Source organism: Sorex araneus, chromosome 8, assembly GCF_027595985.1.
Source record: "Sorex araneus isolate mSorAra2 chromosome 8, mSorAra2.pri, whole genome shotgun sequence".
In the NCBI taxonomy this organism is placed as follows: Eukaryota; Metazoa; Chordata; class Mammalia; order Eulipotyphla; family Soricidae; genus Sorex; species Sorex araneus.
The window spans coordinates 45,855,017-45,873,472 of record NC_073309.1 but is presented as its reverse complement, the minus strand read 5'-3'; the positions used below and the strand labels follow the sequence as shown (position 1 = coordinate 45,873,472).

At 61.7% G+C, this 18,456-nt stretch overlaps 1 protein-coding gene across 2 annotated transcripts; it reads left to right on the top strand.

The window, feature by feature from the left end:
* The first annotated feature begins 286 nt into the window (after positions 1 to 286).
* Positions 287 to 18,360, top strand: ERFL (ETS repressor factor like). Of its 2 annotated transcripts, none has more exons than XM_055146026.1 (6): positions 287 to 694; positions 13,223 to 13,302; positions 15,916 to 16,150; positions 16,420 to 16,615; positions 16,758 to 16,875; positions 17,383 to 18,359. In XM_055146026.1, the coding sequence occupies exons 2-6, from the start codon at positions 13,236 to 13,238 to the stop codon at positions 17,829 to 17,831; spliced, it is 1,065 nt and encodes a 354-aa protein (XP_055002001.1). In that variant the 5' UTR covers positions 287 to 694; positions 13,223 to 13,235; the 3' UTR covers positions 17,832 to 18,359. The 2 variants fall into 2 exon arrangements, with proteins under 2 accessions (XP_055002001.1, XP_055002002.1); XM_055146027.1 differs by lacking the exon at positions 287 to 694 and adding an exon at positions 4,605 to 4,699 and having other exon boundaries at positions 17,383 to 18,360.
* The last annotated feature ends 96 nt before the right edge of the window (positions 18,361 to 18,456 follow it).

Sequence of the window (18,456 nt, the reverse complement as noted above, 5' to 3'; positions counted from 1 at the left end):
ACATCTGTTTTCAAATTTGATCAGCTCTGAACTTTATTTTCCGAGTTTGAGGAAAATTATATTCCATCGATCGCGCTCCCGCCCCCTCCCCCGCACCGCCCGCCGCCGCCGCCGCCGCCTCCATATATCTGCGCGCGGAGCGGGGCCGGGCGGCCGCGAGGGCGGGAGGCGCGCGGCGCCGAGGAGGAGGAGGAGGAGGAGGAGGAGGAGGAGGAGGAGGAGGAGGAGGACCACCAGGAGGAGGAGGACCAGGAGGAGGAGGAGGAGGAGGAGGCGCAGCGCCCGCACGCCCCGCGCCCCCCAGTCCCCGCGCCCGCCCGCGCGCCCGCGCTCCGTCCCCCGCGCCCCGCGCCCCGCGCCCCGCGTCCGTCTCGGCGCGTCTCAGTGTCGGTCTGTCTCTGCGCATCGCCCCGTCTCTGCTTGGGCTGCCCCCGATCTCGGCCGGGTCTCTCCCTATCTCTCCGCGTCTGGGTCTCGCTGGGTCACGATCTCTCGGGGACTCTCGCTCGCGCCCCTCTCTATCTCCACCCCCTTCTCCATCCCCCGGGAGCCGGGGGGCCCGCTCCTCCTGCGACCACCACGCCCCGCGCCCCGCCCCGGTGCCCGCTCCCCAGGACGCCGCGGGGCCATGGCTGCGGGACCCGAACTTTAAGCACTTCTCCCCGGACCGCTGCGGATGCGCAGAGCCAGCAAAGTGAGTGAGCGGCGCGGGCCGGCGCAGGGGCGGGGATGGGGGCGGGGATTCCTGCCCGAGGCGGGGGCCGGGGCGCGGGGAGGTGGTCCCCGGAGACCTCGGCGCCCGGCTCCCTGAGCCCCAGGCCCGGGAGGCGCTGGGGGGGTCTCCCAGTTGTAGGGAGGGGTAAGGGGCTGGGGGGGAGGGCGGCCTCCTGGCAGGGTGCGGGGCTTGGTGCGCGGGAGATGGGGGATAGGAGAGACAGCGGTCTGCTTACTTGGGAATGAGGGGTGGCAGGCCCCGACGTTTGGGACTCCGAGTCCTGGCGAGGTTCTAGACCAGCGCTCAGCGTTGGCATTTGGGGAGCAAAGGGACCGCCGAGCCAGGACTGATAATCAGGCATTTGGAGTTGAATTTAACCACGGGGCTGGGGCATCTTGAGGTCAGAATTAGGGGCGCCAATATTTGGGTCGGGGGTCCGCATGGAGTTGGGTTGGCAGCGCTGGGAGGTTTGAATTTGAGACTCGCGTTCAAGACTGAAAGCCTGCAGGTTTGAATTTGGGGAGCCTGGATATTAGGTGTTGGGATTTCCTTGCGGGTGTGTGTGGCAAAGATATTTGGGACCAAGTGGGGAGGGCGGGGACGCAGGTCTGACCCTGACCTTGGGGGGGCGTGACCTTCTGGGGACAGGTGCCTTAATGTGTCACACAGCTGTGCTTTCCAGGTCCTTCCACAACCCACCACGGGGCCCTCTCTTTGGTGGGGTTCCCTGACTGAATCAGGATCACCCCGACTCTCAAGGGTCTGTCTCTCCGTCTCTGTCCACCTGTCTGGCTTCTCCCCAGCCTCTCCCTGGCTGTCCTGTCCTTCCCGCGCTCAGCCTCGCACTGTCTCTCCATCTCTGCGTCTCTCACCATCTCTCTGTCTCTGTCTCTCCCAGTGTCTCTGTCTCTGTCTCCCCCTCGCTGGTTTCCGCTCAGATTAAGCCGGGGACCTAATTCCAGGCCCAGGATCGAATTTTCTGGCAACAAAGGGAAATAGCGAATCGATCGGTCGCTCCGGAGATTAAGAGACAAGCGGCGCGCGGATCTATCACGGCTAAACGGCCCCCCCGCCCGCTGCCCCCGCCCGGCCGGCCGCGGAGGCCCAAACGCGCTCCGCATCGCCAAGCAGCCTCTGGAGCCAACTGCGTGCCCAGCGGCCGAGCCCCAGGAGAGAACCGTACAGGCCCCTGGGGAGGCCGGGAGAGGGGAGCCGCACCTGTGGCCTCAGGTAACACCTTTCACTCTCACCTGTCCAGGCGCACACCTGCCCCGTCTGTTCCTCTCTGGTTCCCCACATTGAGACCTCCAGGTCCTATTGATCTCCTTGTACCCGTGTCCCCATCCCACCCCATCTGCTAGCATCTGTCCTCGGCACCTGTTTCTCTCCACCTGCCCCTCCAGGTAACACTTATCCCTTGAAAGCTGCCCCAGAGATGCCCATGACCTCTCAGGTAAGACAGACCCCTCTGAGCTGCCCCCCAGAATTTGACCTTTCCTCCTGGGCAGAGCATCAGGTCACATCTGTCTTTTGTAAGCCGCCTCTGCGCCCCACCTGCGCCCCCACCCCATGCCTTACTTGTTCTCACCTCTCTGCTCCTGTCCACAGAGCCTGTTCACCCCATCCCATCACACACACACACACACACACACACACACACACACACACCTTACTCTGCCACAAACACGCAACATGTGTACCCTCTCCTGATCTCCGTCCACCCCACTGCCGCCACCTCACACCTGCCCTTCCAGAGGCTCTTGCCAGCCACCACTCACCTGAGAGCGCCCCATTCTCCCCTGGTTTGACAGGAGCATCCTACCTTTCAACGCCCCAGCTCACACCTGTTTTCTCCTTGCCTTGCCACTTCGGGAAGCTTGTTTGGCTGACAGCGGTGCCCCCAGCCACCTTCTGGAATTCCAGCCCCCCTGCTTGCTCTTCCCAGGGTCCTCAGTTTCAGGTGGATCTTTCTTCTTCTCTTCGTTTTGTGCCTTCGAAGGGCCCCGCTGGGCCACACTGGCTGTTGGCCTTGTGGGTCTGGCCTTGCTGTCCCCGCCACAACACACCCAGCTTTTCACCTGTGCACATCTGCCCTCTGGGGCGGCCTGTGACTGGGGGCAGGTGCCCGCTCCCCTGTGTCTCTGTCCCTCCCTGCAGTTCCCCTGCTTCTTGCTCCTTTCTGGGGCTCTAGGTCACGTGATGGAGCCACAAACACACTGCCCCTCGCCTGCGCAGGACGTTCTCGCCCTCCCTTTTCTTCAGGAGCTGCTGAGTTCTCCTCCTCCTTCCCTTTACCTTTTGTTTTTTGGTTTGTTTCCTTGGGCACACCCAGCAGTGCTCAAGGCTTCCTCCTGGCTCTGCATTCAGAAATCATTCCTGGTGGGGCTCCAGGGACCCTATGGAGTGCTGGAGATCAAACCCAGGGTCAGCCACGTACCAGGCAAACGCCCTCCCAGCTGTCCTATGGCTCCCACCCCCTCCCTTGAACTTCTCTCTGCGTCCCTGGCTCCCACCATCCCTGCCATTGCCCAGGGAATGCCTACTGCCCCCTAGCGGCTCACCTGACCTGCAACATGCAGTCCCCAGTGTACCCTCCACCCATAAGACACTATGCACCTGCCCCAAACCACCTTCTCTACCTGCTCCTGGCATCTCACCTGTCCCCCGTGCCCTCTGGAAACACTTGTCTCCTCTCATGGGCTGCCCTGTCCCTGGTGCCTATCATGACGCCCAGCTGTCTCCAAGCCTCCCAGACTCCGGCACCCAAGAGATGGCTGGAGCAGGGACAGCCAGGGACTCTGCATTTCTGAGCTCCAGATGCAGCTGGAGGTGGCTACAGGTGGTCCCCAGACCACTCTCAGCAGCACCCACTCCGAACAGGCACCCCACCTCTGTCACCATATACACCGGTAGATGACCCAGGAGGCCTTAGGACATCTGTCTTGTGATGGCCTATCCCTACTCTGCACGCCCATCCTGGCACTCCACCCCTCCACGCCCCTGACAAGGCAGACTTTCACTCTTGTCTGCATCTGACATCTGACAGAGGGAGAGCCTGCGCCCAGAGGAGGGGAGAGGAGGCATTTCTCTGACGCTCTCAGAGCTGAATGGAGTCACAGATGCCCTCTGACTTCAGAGACTGTCCTAGTCATGAAGGTTTCCCTGATCCACAGCCACGTCGGTCTCCACAATGCTCGGCCCCACCTGCTCCTCCACGTCCTGCCACCGGCTCTCCTGGGGGCCTGACCACTTGTGGACTCTCCCGCCACAGATCTTCTGCATCCTCAAATCCCACCTGCTCCCCCCTCAGCTGCTCGGAGCCCACACAACCTCCTGTCTGCACAACCTCCTGCCCACACAACCTCCTCCCCGCAAATCTCCTACCCACACAACCTCCTACCTGTACAATCTCCTGTTCGCACAACCTCCTACCTGTACGACCTCCTGCCCGTACAGACTCCCGCCTATCTGTACATTCTCCTGCCCTACACAATCTTCTGTGTACACAGCCTCCTGCCCCCACAGCTGTCTGTCCACATGCCGGTCCCCCAGAAACACCTGGGTCTGGCCTGCAGACATCTCTCTCCACACCTCTTTTTCTTCTTTTTTGTTTTGGGGCCACAGCCAGCAGTGCCCAGGGTTTCTCCTGGCCCGTGTGAGGAAATCACGCCTGGCGATGCTTGGCAGAGCCTAGGCAGTGCCAGGGATTGAACCAGGGTTGGCTCCATGCAAGGCGAGTGCTTTACCCCCTGTGCTCTCTCCCCAGCCTTCTCATTCCATCTTCTCCCTCCTTCTGTCTCTGTCCCTTGTTCTTTCCTCTGACAGTGCAACTACTGGCTTGAAGTCCTGTTGACCCTTCTTGTACCTGTTCACCATCCTGCCTCCCTGGATCCCGTGAATACTCCCTGTATGAGCCTCGGTTTCCACATCTGTGAAACGGGCACGGGGGCCATCCTTCCCTCCCAGCTGCTGCCAAGAGTGAGGGTATGAAGACCAGGGAGAGAGAGGGCTCCACCTGGCTGCCTGTACCCCTCCCCCTAGATCCAGTCCCTTTCTCAGAGCTGCTGCCCAGAAGGGCTGTAGGTGACAGTGTGTGGTGGGAGGGGGCTGGGCCTGGGAGGAGAGAGGTAGGCAGAGGCATCCTGGCCGGAGCCAGCCTGGGCACGGGACCTGGTGTGGGGCTGGGGACAGGGATCGATCTGCCTCGGCGGCAGTGCGCGGGCCAGGATTGCATCTTGTCACAATAATTTATTGCTCTCATCCCGTCTGATCGATGGCGCTGAATTAGCACCGCTTCAGATGCCCCCGGAGCCCCGAGCCTCTCCCTGTCCAGCTGGACCCTGGCCCTTCTCTGGCCCCTTGTGGGAGGCCCCCCGCAGCCCAGGCCCCAGGCCCTAACCTGTCCTGTTTCCCGCCCTGCCGCTCTTGTCTCCAAGGCCCTCTCTCTCCCCCGTTTGCCTTTGACTGTCTCCCTGTCCCTCATTCGCTCGGGGACCCTCTCCCCGTGTGGCCCCTTTCCTCCCTCCCTCTCACCCCCTGTCTCTTGTCTCTCCCTATTTCGCAGCCCTCAGTGTCCCCTCTGCCCATCTCTGCCCCTCAGCTCCTGCTGCCCCGCCCCCTCCCTTGACCCCTGACCCTCTGGCCCTCTCACCTGCTATCTCGGTTTCTGTTTCCCTGCCTGGCCCTGTTCCATCTGAAACATCCCTGGAAATTGTGTTTCCCAGCCTGGAGCTGGTGCCCATCCCCTGCCTGGGCACATAGAACTCCCCCCTGTTCCGCACCCCCACCCTGTGGTATGGTCCCACTTGTAACTCTGTGGTAGCCATACTGGCCTTCAGCTTCCGTCCCCCATGCCGCCAGGGGCCGGGGTGATGGTACGGTGGGGAGGGTACTTGCTTTGCACATGCTGATCCGGGTCCGATTCCCAACACTTCATACATTCTCTCAAGCCCGCCAGGACAGACCCCTGAGCACAGAGCCAGGAGTAAGCCCTGAGCACTGGCAGGTGTGGCCCCAACCCTCACCCCCCAGACTAAACAAACAAACAAAAATAAACAGAATAGAGGGAGCCCCCAGCTTTGCCTCAGCTCCAGCTCTGCTAGAAAGGATGCGGCCAGAGCACTCAGCCGAGGATGCGGCAGGAGCTGGGGTGTGGGTGACAGAGGGGAACCAGCTGGGCAGAGGTGGGGTTCAGGGGTGAGGAAAGGTGGGTGTTAGAGCTGGGGTGGCAGCCAGGGATTAGGTCAGGCCCCCCCACACTGACCGCCCCAGGACTGAAGAAGGTGGGGTTCAGTGGGCTCTCCAGGTGGGACCCCCATCCTTCCAGTGCTCCCAACCCTGCCGCCAGCCCGCCCGCCCTCACCCATTCCTCTGCCTAATCCCTCAATTTTCCGCATCTCTGCCCCCTCCGCCCCTTCAGAGAGCCACCAAGCCACTGGGGTCTCCTGGAGTCTCTCTCTGCTGCCCGCCTGCTCTCATCTCCTCCGAGACTCCCGCCCTGCCACCTGCCCCAGCTCCCATCTGTCTGTCTGTCTGTCCATCTCTGTGTTGGGGTCCTTATCTCTGTGGGAGTTTCTGGGTGCTCCGGCCTCTCCTTCCTCCCCCTCATGTGTCCCTGCTCCCCTCCCTCCATCTCTGACCCCCCCTCGTGCCCCCCAGCCATCCACAGCCCCTGGGATGCAGTGTCTGGGCGTCGGAGGGGCGCGCGGGGCGGCTGGCAGCTCCAGGCTGGTCCCTGTCTGGATCCTGGTGGCGCGGCTCCTCTCCCCTCCCCCAGCGCTGCTTGGTAGGCGGGGTGCGTGGCACTGCGGCTCCCACCTCCCCAGGGACGCTCCTCGCCCCCCTCCACTGACACTGTTCTGCTCTGCTCGCTGGCCGGCCGCAGCCCCAGGGACAGCCAGGGAGAGACACAGAGACCCTGAGAGACCGGGGGAGCAGGAGGGCCTGGCGAGGCTGAGCCTGGGGGGCCTGCGCCCAGTGTGTCCACCAGTCTGTCCCTCCGTCTGTCCTGCCCAGTGCAGCCTTGGCAGAGGTTTCTGTGTGTGTATATTTGAGTTACTGATATTGTGTGTCTCTGTGGGGCCATTGGAACTCCAGTGTTTGAACTGTTCTGATGTGTGTGTGTGTGTCTGTGTGTGTCTGTGTCTGTGTATGTGTGTGTGTCTGTGTGTGTGTCTGTGTTGGGTTGTTCAGGCTCTGTGCGTATGTTTGGGCTAGTGTATGTGTGTGTATCTGTGTATGTCCGTGCTCCGAGCATGAGTCATGTGTGAGTGTGAGTGTGTGTTCCTTGCCTAGGTGACTGTGCACGGTGGTGAGCCCTTGAGACTAGGGTGACACTGGTGTGTCTGTCAACACTCTACAGTTGAGCGGGGCCAGTGTCCACACGGCGCGTGTCCCTCTCTGAGGCAGGAGACGGTAGGACAGAGTGCGACCCCGGGAGCGGGGCCAGTGTTGGGAGGGTCACTGCTGCTTCTCTGTGCCCATGGCCTGTAGTCTGGGGTCAGCCGTGCTGTCATTTGGGGGAGCTGGGTGAGGTTGAGTGGCTCTTCTGGGGCTTGAGGTGTGCAGCTGTTGCATGCACATGTGTGAGCCTGTGAGGGCCTGTGGTGCCGTGTGTGCTGGGGGTTCTAGGTGACAGTGGGTCGGGATAGCCCTGTCCCCAAGAAAGGCGGGGGGCCCATGTGTGGGCTCCGCACCCAGGCCCAGGGACCCCTGTGAAGCTTCAGTGGGGTGGGAGCGGGGCGAGTCTCAGCACAAAATGTCCTGCACCTTGCTGACTGGGACAGCAGCCTGGTCCCATTAGTGGCCAGGGCGGGACAGTCCCTGGGCCCCAGCATGCACACGGGGACATGGATGCCATCCATTTGGGGCATGTGAGCATGCAGGGTGCGTGTGTGCACAAGCCAGGCTGTGTGGGGTGGGGAGAGGCAGGTTTGTGCGGTATGTGTGTGTTGTATTGTGAGCCTGGTGGTGTCTGGTGAAGAGTGTATGGGAGTGTGCAGTGTAAACGTGTTAGTATGTGATATGTGTCATATGAGTGTGGATGGTATGGGGGTGAGAGTGTGGATAGTGTGTGGTGTTGGTGTGTGGGTGGCATGTGTGGTATTGGTGTGTGTGATGCTGTGTGTGCCTGTTTGTGTGGGGTGGTCTGTGTATGGTGTTAGTGTGTGGTTGTGTGATGTTGGTGTGTGTGGTATGTGTGTGGTAGTGGTATTGTGAGGTGACATATGATAGTGGTGTGTGTGTGGTGCATAGTGTTGGTTTGTGTGTGTGGTGTTGATGTGTGTGATGGTGTGTGGGGCTAGTGTGTGTACATTGTTTGTTTGTTTTTTTTTTGCTTTTTGGGTCACACCCAGCGATGCTCAGGGGTTACTCCTGGCTTTGCACTCAGGAATTACTCCTGGCAGTGCTTGGGGGATCATATGGGATGCCGGGGATAGAACCCGGGTCTGCCGCGTGCAAGGCAAACGCCCTACCCGCTGTGCTATCGCTCCGGCCCCAGTGTGTGTACATTGTGTGTGGTGCGTGATGTGTGTGGCATGTAGTGGGTGGTGGTGGGTGGTGTTGATGTGTGTGATGGTGTGTGGGGGTGGTGTGTGTACATTGTGTGTGGTGCGTGATGTGTGTGGCATGTAGTGGGTGGTGGTGGGTGGTGTTAGAGTGTGTGAGGGTGATGTTGGGGTGTGTGATATTGGGGTGTGGGGGCTGATGTTGGTGTGTGTGATGCTGGGGTGTATATTGTATGTGATGTTGGGGTGTGTGATGTTGGGGAGTGTGTGATGTTGGGGTGTGTGTGATGTTGGGGAGTGTGTGATGTTGGTGTGTGTGATGTTGGGGTGTGTGTGATGTTGGGGAGTGTGTGATGTTGGGGAGTGTGTGATGCTGGGGTGTGTGTGGGTGATGCTGGTGTGTGTGATGGTGGTATGGGTCCGAGGTTGTGTGCCCCAGGCCCCCCACCATCTCCCCAGGGTGGGCCTGGTGAGGGGAGCGTGGGCGGTGCTGGGGTGTCTGGCCTGCTGTGTGTGTCGGGGGGCCTGCCTGTGTGTGCTCTGGGGGGGGTGGCAGCAGAAGGGTCTCGGGCCGCGTCTCTCTCCTCTTTAGACAGAGCCCCGGAGAAGATATGAAATTTAAAAAAAAAATCAATTTTCATTCCACTTGTGCAGATTGTGTTAAGGGGAGGTGGGGGTGCTGGGTGAGGGATGAAGGGGTTGGGGGTGGGTTGCGAGGCCTGAGGCGGCTCCAGAGGCAGCCGGCACAGCTTAGAGAAATCAAAACAACTGGTTAAACCCCAGCCCAGGGGGCCAGGGTGATGGGGTGAGGAGACAGAGGCAGAGATGCCAGAGACCGGGGAGGGAGATGCGGGGACAGCAGAGGCTGGAGCAACAAAGGCAAGGGGGTCGCGGCTCAGTGGGGCTCGCAAGGCCGGGGGGACACCTGTCCCACAGCGGTGTGCGTGGCAAGCATGCAGAGACATACCTGCAGAGACCCACATGTTCACAGACATGCATACACACATATATGCACACACCCAAGCATGCAGACATGCACATACATATGCAAGACATATCCATGGTAGACACATACAGAGATACATGTACAGTCATGCATATGCACTCAGATAAAAGCACACAGACATGCACACACAAGACATGTGCATGCATAGACACGTGTACAGGCATGCATGTGCACATGGATACACACATGTGCACACAAAAGCTTGCATATGCATAGGCACACAGACACACACATGTACAGATATGCACGGGCACATCGATGCATACAGACAAGCACAGACATGCACACTGACATACACACAGACGTGACACACAGACGCACAGCTTGCTCCCCAAACACCACAAGGGGGATCCTGAGCGCTGCACTGGATGGGCCCCAAGCACCCCTGGGTGTGGACCACAACCAACAAAGTGAGCACAGAAGCTCACACGGGCTCACCTATCAAAGCATGAGGGACAGTGACAAGCGAGTGGAGGGACAGTCAGGGCCACCAGACGATGGCAGGAGCAGCTGGGCCGAGTAGCCGGTCTCTCACAGGGCGGCTGAGCAAGCTGTGGGCGCTGCTGAACGGCTCCATGCGGCCATGGTCCATAGGTGTGCGTGTGTGTGTGCATGTGTACATGTGTGCATGTCGTGTGCGTGGTCAGCAGTGGCTCACCTGTGGTGGTGTGGGGCGTCCATGCACTCAGGGTCACTTTGCCCTGGCTCAGGTGCCGGTCTGTGTGGCCCCTGGCCCTTGTGTTGAGCTGGGTCAAGTGTCTGGGTGTATTTCTCTTTACTGGTTGATTTAGGGGCGCCTCCCAGACCCAGGGTGATATTCAGCCACGTAGTTCAGGACTTGGGCCCCGTGGCACGCTGCTGCTCTGGCCTCAGTGCTCAGGCCTCAGTCACTCCGTGGGACTGTGGTGCTGGGGGACTGAGTGACTCAGGCCTGGCATCAAGGCTGTGATCTTGACTCAGCGCCTGCTTGGCAAGGCATTGTGGCAGTGTGAGCTGTGTGTGTCACTGTGACTTGTGTGTCTGTGTGTGCTTTTGTGTCTGTGTGTCCGTGTGTCTGTTGTGCTTGTGTGTCTATGTCGGTATGCACTTGTGTATCTGTTTGTGTGTCTGTGTATGCTTGTGTGTCTGTGTCAGTGTGCACTTGTGTGGCTTTGTCAGGGTGAGCTGTGTGTTTGTGTGTCCGTCTGTGTCAATGTGCTTTGTGTGTCTATGTAATTGTCTGTGTCAGTGTGCACTTGTGCGTCTGTGTCTGTGTGCTTGTGTGTCTGTGCGCTTATGTGTCTATGTGCACTGTGTGTGTGTGCTTGTGTGTCTGTGTCAGTGTGCACTTGTGTGTCTGTGTGTCTATGTGCTTGTGTGTCTATACACAAGCAGTGTGCAGTGTGTCATGTGTGCTTGTGTTGTGTCAGTGTTTGCTCGTGTGTCAATGTGTGCTCATGTGCTTGCATTTGTGAGCCTTGCTGGTGAGTCTTGGGTCCATATTGGTGGGACTTCTGATATCTCTGAGTTGTTGTGCATCTAGTGTGTTCATCTGTGTGTGATTGTGTGTTTCCATTTCTGTATAAATATCTGGGATACTGTGTGTGTGTGTGTGTGATGCTCCTGGCATGTGTGACTATTTCAACATGTAGGTCTGTATTGTGTTTGTGACGTGGTGGCAAATATGCCTGGGCAGCTGTGTGGGTCTCTGTGCTGTGTGTGATGGTGTGTGTGAGCCTGTGCTATGTAATGGTGTGTAGCTGTGTGGGCTTGTGTGGAGTGTGGCTGTGTGATGATGGTGTGTGGGTCTGTGTGACTGCCTGGCACGGAGACGAAGCAGTCTCTGCCTGCCCAGTCCTCCTCCATTCCGCTGTGCACACACATGTTCACGAGCGCGCGTTCACACACACACACACACATGCACACACACACATTTGGTGCCATGGCTGCAGGCGGTGGAGATGGGGGGCGGGTGGGGGTGTGTGTGTGTGGAGGAAGCAAAATACAATTAAAAATTAAAGCTTGCCCGGAGTCCCCATCCGCACTGCGTGGGCTGCTGGGGAGGGGGCTCCGTGCAGCCGCAGCCCCTCCGAAGTCACCGAGCTGGGCCGCTTGTCCCTGTCTATCTGTCCGTCTGTGTCGGTCCATCCATTGGTTGTCCGAGCGGAGCTGTCCCCAATCCAGCCCTGCGCCCCCCCACCCTGCAGGCCCTCTTCCCTCCCTTGGTCGATAGGCGATCAATGGGGCCAGGGGGGCGCCAGGGGCAGGGCAAGATCAAAGGGGCCCCAGGAGAGGACAGTGGGACGGAAACGGAGACGTGGGATGGAGAGCGAGGAGATGAGAGGGCGCGGGAGAGGCCGGACGCGCAGGGGACAAGTCCTGGAGGGACAGACCCGGAGAGACGACCCCGTCCTGGTGGTCGGATGGGACTGGGGGGTGGGGGGATGGGTGAGCAGACACCGGGAAGCAGCCACTGAGCCCCGAGACGGCAGAGACGGAGAGACGGCGGCGGGGGGAGCGTGGGAGCAGGGCCCGGAGCGCCGATCCCACGGCTCCTCGTTATAACGTGTCCGGAGGAGGCGGCGGGGAGTTGAAAGCGTCGGGAAGAGAAATCAAAACCAACACGGAAATGAGAGGGGCCATAGGGGGTGGGGCGGGGAGGGGCGGGAGGAGGGGGGCCCAGAGAGGCAGCGAGAGGGGAGGCGGGAGAGAGTGGACGGGGCGAGGTGCGGGGAGCTGGTGCTCTGCGGAGAGGGAGCGGGAGGGAGCGGGCGGGGAGGCCGAGGCAGGGAACGGACGGGGACCCCAGACAGGGGCCGAGACGGAGAGCGTCTGAGGGACATGCAGAGAAGCAGGAAGGGCAGAGACGTGTGGTGGACACAGGCAGAGGGATGGGAGATGACCGAGCGGAGACAGGACCCAAGAAGGGGCGCGGAGCATGCAAGAGTCCTGGGGGCCGGGGGGGTGCGGAGGGTGCAAGAGTCCTGGGGGTAGAAGAGATGGAGACAAGCTTGAGTGGGGCCCCCTGTGATGGAGAGGACCATGCGGGGCACAGGGGTGGGCGACCATGGGGAGTCCGGGGCTGACCTGAGCCCCCCAGGAGCAGGACGCAGGGGAGGAGAGAGGATGAGAAGTGGCAGGGGAGCAGGAGGTGTTGGGAGCCCCCGGGGCGGGGGCGGGGGGTGTTCTGTGGGAGCCAGGGGCTACTCAGGCTGGGAGGGAGGCTGCGTCTGGTCAGCCCTGGTGTCCGTCTGTCTGTCCTCCAGCTGTGCGGCTTGGAGGAGCTCAGTGGGAAGAGTGTGGGTGCCCAGGAGTGATGCGGGGGGAGCTGGGTGCTCTGAGGGGGTGTGTCTGGAGGAGGGGGTCTGAGCAAAGTGCTGTCTGGGGAGGGGTGAGTGGGGGCGTCCCTCGTCCCGGGGGAGGGTCTGAGGAGGGCTGCAGTGAGGGTGCCCTGAGTGAGGGAGCCAGGGGGAGGTTCTGGCACAGAGGGGCCGAGAGAGGAGGCGTCTGAGGGTCCGAGGTGGCTGAGGGGCTGGTGTGGTGGGCCATGGGGGGCTGCAGCTCAGCCGGGGAGGCAGCTCCATGGGGGGGAGCAGGTTGAAGGAGGGGGTGTCGAGGCTCAGGAGGCTGGGGCGGAAGGCAGGGCTGGGCCCGGCTGGCTGGCTCAGGGTCTGCACCGGGAGTCGAGGACAGAGGGGAGCTCAGAACCCGGCCCCTGGCCCAGGGAGGGAGGGTCAGCGGATGGGGGGGGGCTCGGGAGCAGGGTAAATCTGGGGCAGCTGGAGAGAGAGCGGGGGGGGGGGGGGGCGGAGGGGGCTCGGGAGGAGCGGAGGAAGAGCAAGAGCAAGAGGTGGCAGCAGCGGTGGGCGTCCGGGCGTCCGGCGCGCGCAGGAGGGAGGTGGAGGAGGGGCAGAGACAGGTGCGGGTGAGGGGCGGGAGGGCGGAGCCTGGCCAGAGCCCCACTGACCCCCATCTGTCTCTCCCGCTGTGTCTGCTGTCTGTCCGGCTCTGCAGGGCCCGCGCTGCCATGGACTGTAGCTGCGTCTCCGACCTGCTCTTCGCACCACCCGCCCTGCCGGCTCTCTGGACCCCCGGTAACTGCCTGCACCCCTCCCCCGTGCTGTCAGCTGGCCCCTCCCTCTTGCCGCTGAGCCTCTAGGGTCCCCCAGATCCTGCTCCCTCACGGTCCCCTACAGACAAGATCCTCTTTAGGACAAACTTGGCTAAAAACTTCAGCATGGCCTGATGGCTCTGCCGGCTGGGACGGGAAGGTGAAGGACCAAGGCCAGAGGGACAGGGAGCCAGCAGCTCGCTGTGTGTATGTGTGTGTGTGTGTGTGTGTGTGTGTGTGTGTGTGTGTGAGTGGTGGGGGGGCAGTGGTCTCAGCCTGTGCCCTTTCCCAGAAGCTACAGCCAAGGGAGCCCACGGGCCCCACACTGAAGGTCTGAAGGTCAGGGGTGGGGACAGAGGCACTGGGCTAGGTGGGACTCCCTCAGCGGGGCATGTGGGTCCACAGTCCAGCCAGCCGAACCCCGAGAGTCAGGGCGGCTCCCTTGGAAGTGGATGCTTGGAGCGATTGAGGGGCTATGGACAGCCAGGCTGGCTTGGACCTGGTCGAGCATTTGAGTATGAGCATGTGCGTGCAAGGCGGGATGGAGACCATGCCAGCCACTTGTTTGGGGCCACGACGTGTTAGGGTCCCACTTCTGGAAGGAGGGGTGACATGGAGCAGGTGTGTCTGTGTGCAGGGAGCTACTGTGTGCCCTGCGCCCCTGTGAGCTGCTCTTTGGGGACCCCCCAGTTGCCGTCTCTTTTGGGGGGCCATCATTGGGGGAAACGTCTTTGTGTGTCTCTTCCAGCGCTGTTGGGGGTGGGTGTCTGGCAGTTTTGGCTGAATGGGTGCCCCCACTTCCTCCTCTGTGGGGGCGCTGTGTCTGTGTGTGTTCCCGTGTTGCTGAGCGGAGCTGCCTGTTCACAGCACATCTGCATTCTGGGGTGCGGGTTCCCTCATACGTGGCTCAGCGGAGCCTGTGGCATTCCCAGTCTGTGTGTTTGCACCTGTGTGACCCGCTGTCATGTCACCTCTGGGGGCAGAGGGGTCTGCGGTGTAGGGGAGAAAGATCTGGAGTGAGGAGCTTTTGTGGAGGAAGATGCCAGCTTCCCCTGGCCTCCGCCCGGGGGACATCAGCACCATCGCCAGCACCCACTTCTTAAATTTGCAGTTGCATGGCTGGGGGTGTCAGGGGCTGGTGATGCGTGCCTCAGTTCCCACGGGACCGTGTGGTGAGGGGACCAAACCCCAAAGCCCCACACCACACAGCCTTGGAGCTAGTTCTCCTCTAACTTTCAGTTTTGTTTTTTGTGTTTTGTCCTTTTGTGCTCAGCACCCAGATGTGCTCAGCCCTTACTCCTGGCTCTGTGCTCAGGGATCGCTCCTTGGGCGTTCAGGGGACTATGGGCGGCCAGGAGGAATTAAACCTGGGCTAGCCATGTGCAAGGCAAGTGCTTTCTCTGGCCACAATTTTCACATCTTATTGTGGACTCTGAAGTGCCGGGATCAGGGCCGGGGTCTCACAGATGCGGGTGCTGTGCCATTGTCGCCGTCTCCAGGGCCCCGTACCCACCTACAGCCACCAGCAGACGGCTGGATGGGACTCCCGCCTCCTGGCCTCCCGGCCTCCTGGCCCTGAAATCACTGAGTGGCCCGGCTGATTGCCCCCCTCGGCTTCCCCTGGGGGTTCCAGGAGGGCATCTCATGAGCCACCAGAACATGAGCTCGGCTGTCTGCAGGGAGGGGAAGATCTAGGGTCAGACCCTCCTCTGCACCTGTGTGTATCTGTACAACGGGCGGGAGCCTGGTCAAGCATGAGAGGAGCGTGGAGAGCTGAGCGAGCTGGGGGTGCTCCAGAGGAGCACGTGTGTACATGTGTGCACATGTATGCATGTGTGGGTACTATGTATGTGCGTGGGGGGCAAGGGGACTATATGCTTGCCAGGCTGTGGGGGTCCCAGTTATGAGTGTGGGGTGGGGGTTCGGCACCAGGTGTCAGTGTGCCTGTGTCCCATTATGAAGCCAGGTGTACCCCCGTCCCAAATCCCAACATGCCTGGTGACACGTGGTGTGCGGGGACAGCTTCAGACACAACTCGACTGGTGTGATAACATGCAGAGACAATGTGTGGGTGTGCGGGAGGGCATTAGCAGGAGCCGGGGATGAGGAACAGGAAGGAGGGCGAGAGGGAGAGTTTGGGGGGCTGAATGGGCCCGGTCCTGGAGTGGCAAATCCTTCCCTCTAACTAGAGCTGCCCCCTACCAGTGTCCCCCTCTCCATGCCAGCACCCCTGTTAGTGCCCTCTCCACACCAGTGCCCCTTCCATGCCCGCACCCACATGCCAGCGCCCCATCCCTGCCAGTGCCCCCCACAGCAGCACCCCCTATGCCAGTGCCCCCCATGCTAGCGCCCCCCTCTCCAAGTCCAGGGTGCGGGAAGCTAGCCTCCGGAGCAGCAGGCACAAGCCGGGGCTCCCAGCTCTCTCCCTCTCTGGGCAATTTAGGGAGCAGACCCCAGGCAGGGTGGGGAGTGGAGATGTCTCGAGATGCCTCAGGCAGGGGGGCCTTCTCGGAGACCAGATGTGGGTAACTGAGGCAGGACCAAGTCCCCCCGCTGGGCATCCTGACCTGGATCCATCCACTCCCGCCTCCCCCAGGCTTCGCCTTCCCCGACTGGGCCTACAAGCCCGAGTCCTCGCCGGGCTCCAGGCAGATCCAGTTGTGGCACTTTATCCTGGAGCTGCTGCAGAAGGAGGAGTACCAGGGGGTCATCGCCTGGCAGGGGGACTACGGGGAGTTCGTAATCAAGGACCCGGATGAGGTGGCTCGGCTCTGGGGCATTCGCAAGTGCAAACCCCATATGAATTATGACAAGCTGAGCCGGGCCCTGCGGTGAGCTGAGTCCCGGCGATGCACACGGCCCTGCTCCCCTCCCGTGCCCCTGGGCCCCTTCACAGCTGCTGTGATTCCCTGTGGGTGGAAGGAGCTTGGGTGGCGCTGACAGGGATCCCCTGGCCACTTCGCTCTCACCCTGTGACCTTGAACAAGCCTGTGCCCGTCTGGCACAAAGCTGGCACCGAGCACATCAGGACACCTACCCAACCGGCCCTGCACCTCGCATGGTGCCCGCCCCCTCGAGTCCCCCCATCCCTCTCCCACAGCTACTACTACAACAAGCGGATCCTGCACAAAACCAAGGGGAAGCGCTTCACCTACAAGTTCAACTTCAGCAAAGTCGTGTTGGTCAACTACCCCCTGCTGGACATGGCAGCGGCCACCACCGGCTCCCCACTCTTGCTGACCCCTGGTCCCTTTGGGGGGGGACCTGGGCCGGACGCTCCTCCCCTCACTCCTGAGGTGAGTGCAGAGAGGAGATTCCCAGCCTCCTGGACACCGGGCAGCCCCCATGGTGAGCCCCGAGAGGGACAGAGGAAGGATGGGGTGGGGGAAACTGGGGACAGGCCCTTCTGGAGCACCCCTCCCCCACCTCCCTCTGCAGACCCTGCAGACCCTGTTCTCAGCTCCGCGCCTGGGCGAGCCTGGGGCCCGGGCACCCCTGTTCACTCCCGAGGCAGACAAGCTGCGCCTGGACAGTCCTTTCCCATTCCTGGGCTCCGGTAAGGGCCTGGAGGCCTGCAATGCAGGGAGGGGGGTGGCACACGGGGAGATCTGCGGAAGGTTCTTGGGTGGGCAGTGCGTGCGCGTGCACCTGCATACCGTATGCACGCACGTGTGTGTATGCACGGATGCCTGTGTGTGACTTATCTGCCTGTGTGCACGTGCTTATCGGTATGTTTGTGCATGCTCGTTTATGGTGTGTGCGTGCCTGTGCCTGCACACATGCATGTACAAGGATTTGTTTTGCCTGCATGTAAAAGCCAGAGAGAGAACCCGTGTGAGGTGAGCCCAGGAGTGGGGACCCCGGCGGCAGGCGCCAGGCTGGAAGAATGGCTTCTTAGGAGCACTGAAGGGGAAGCTGAGGGCGGCTGGGGAGCTGGGGGGGGTTGGGGGGAGACGGGTGTGGGGGATTATGGGGGAGCTGGAGCTCTTACAGTGGCTGTGGCTGGACCAGGTGCCCCCACAGGAACGGCCCAGCCTGACCCTCACCCTGTGTCCCCCACCAGGTGCCACTGGCTATTCCAAGCCCCCTGGCCTGCTGGGGCCCTATGGCCGCACTTTTCCAGAATACCCCTGGAACTTTAACCCCTACCTCGCCGGCCCTTTCCCCAAGCTGCCCCCCTCTCTCTACCCGTCCCATTTCTACCCCAACCCTCTGGCTGGCTCCCTGGGCCACCTGCCCCTGGCGGGGGCAGGGGCAGGACCCACAGCCTCACCCCTCCTGACTGCCGCGGGCGAGGCGCTGGGCTTGGAGCGGCCCTCGGGCCTGGCAGGAGCCTCCCGCCTGGCCCTGCCGGGGGCAGGGGGCCCAGAGGCGGCGCTGGGCGGGAAGGAGGACAGCGACTCAGAGCTGGAGGTCACAGACGTGAGCGGCTGCAGCTCCGACAGCGAGGGCGAGGAGGGGCTTCCCGCGCCCCCCAAGGCCAAGGCGGGGAAAGGAGGGGTGGGCAGCTGAGCAGGCCTGAGGTGAGGGGTTCTGCGGAGGCCGGCCCCAGGGCAGCCGCCACTGCAGTCTCTGCCAGCCAGCCTGCCATCCCGCCCCCCGCCCCCCTGAGGTGGGGGAGCTCCAGTCCTCTGCATCATCCTAGGGCTGGGTACTTGGCTACCCCAGTTTCCTCCCTCAATCCTGAAACGGGGTAGGGAATGCGATGGCCTCCAGCCTCCTCCCCAGCCTCCAGTTTGAGGGAGGTCCCCACCCGGCCCCCTCCCGAAGTGCAATACGCCGTCCCCCCGCCCCCGTGCTGTGACCTGTGTTTGTGCGGCTGTGTGTCCCCCTGTGCTGGCCCTGGTCCTGACACTCCCCCCCCCCACAGGCCCCCTGGGGACAGGGAGCTCAGAGCAATAACCCCGCCCCCAGCCCCCACCCAGGAGGGCCCCCCCACTAAACTCCCCGTGACACCCCACCGCCACCTCCAGAGTTTACTACAAAATAAAAGAATGGAAGCGTGAGGAATGGGGCAGTGACCTCGGGGCCGTGGTGGGGGGGGGAGCGGGGAGTGGGTGTCCGGGGTGCTGCGGAACAGCTGTGGACCGACACGCATGAGGAGGAATGAAGAAGACACAGGAACGGTGTGGAGGAC

Bases quoted from the DNA above. Each gene is read 5' to 3' on its own strand.
- ERFL (XM_055146027.1), top strand. From the start codon at position 13,236: ATGGACTGTAGCTGCGTCTCCGACCTGCTCTTCGCACCACCCGCCCTG. The intron at 16,151-16,419 runs GTGAGCTGAGTC...CCTCTCCCACAG, and splicing joins AAGCTGAGCCGGGCCCTGCG to CTACTACTACAACAAGCGGA. The intron at 16,876-17,382 runs GTAAGGGCCTGG...GTCCCCCACCAG, and splicing joins TTTCCCATTCCTGGGCTCCG to GTGCCACTGGCTATTCCAAG.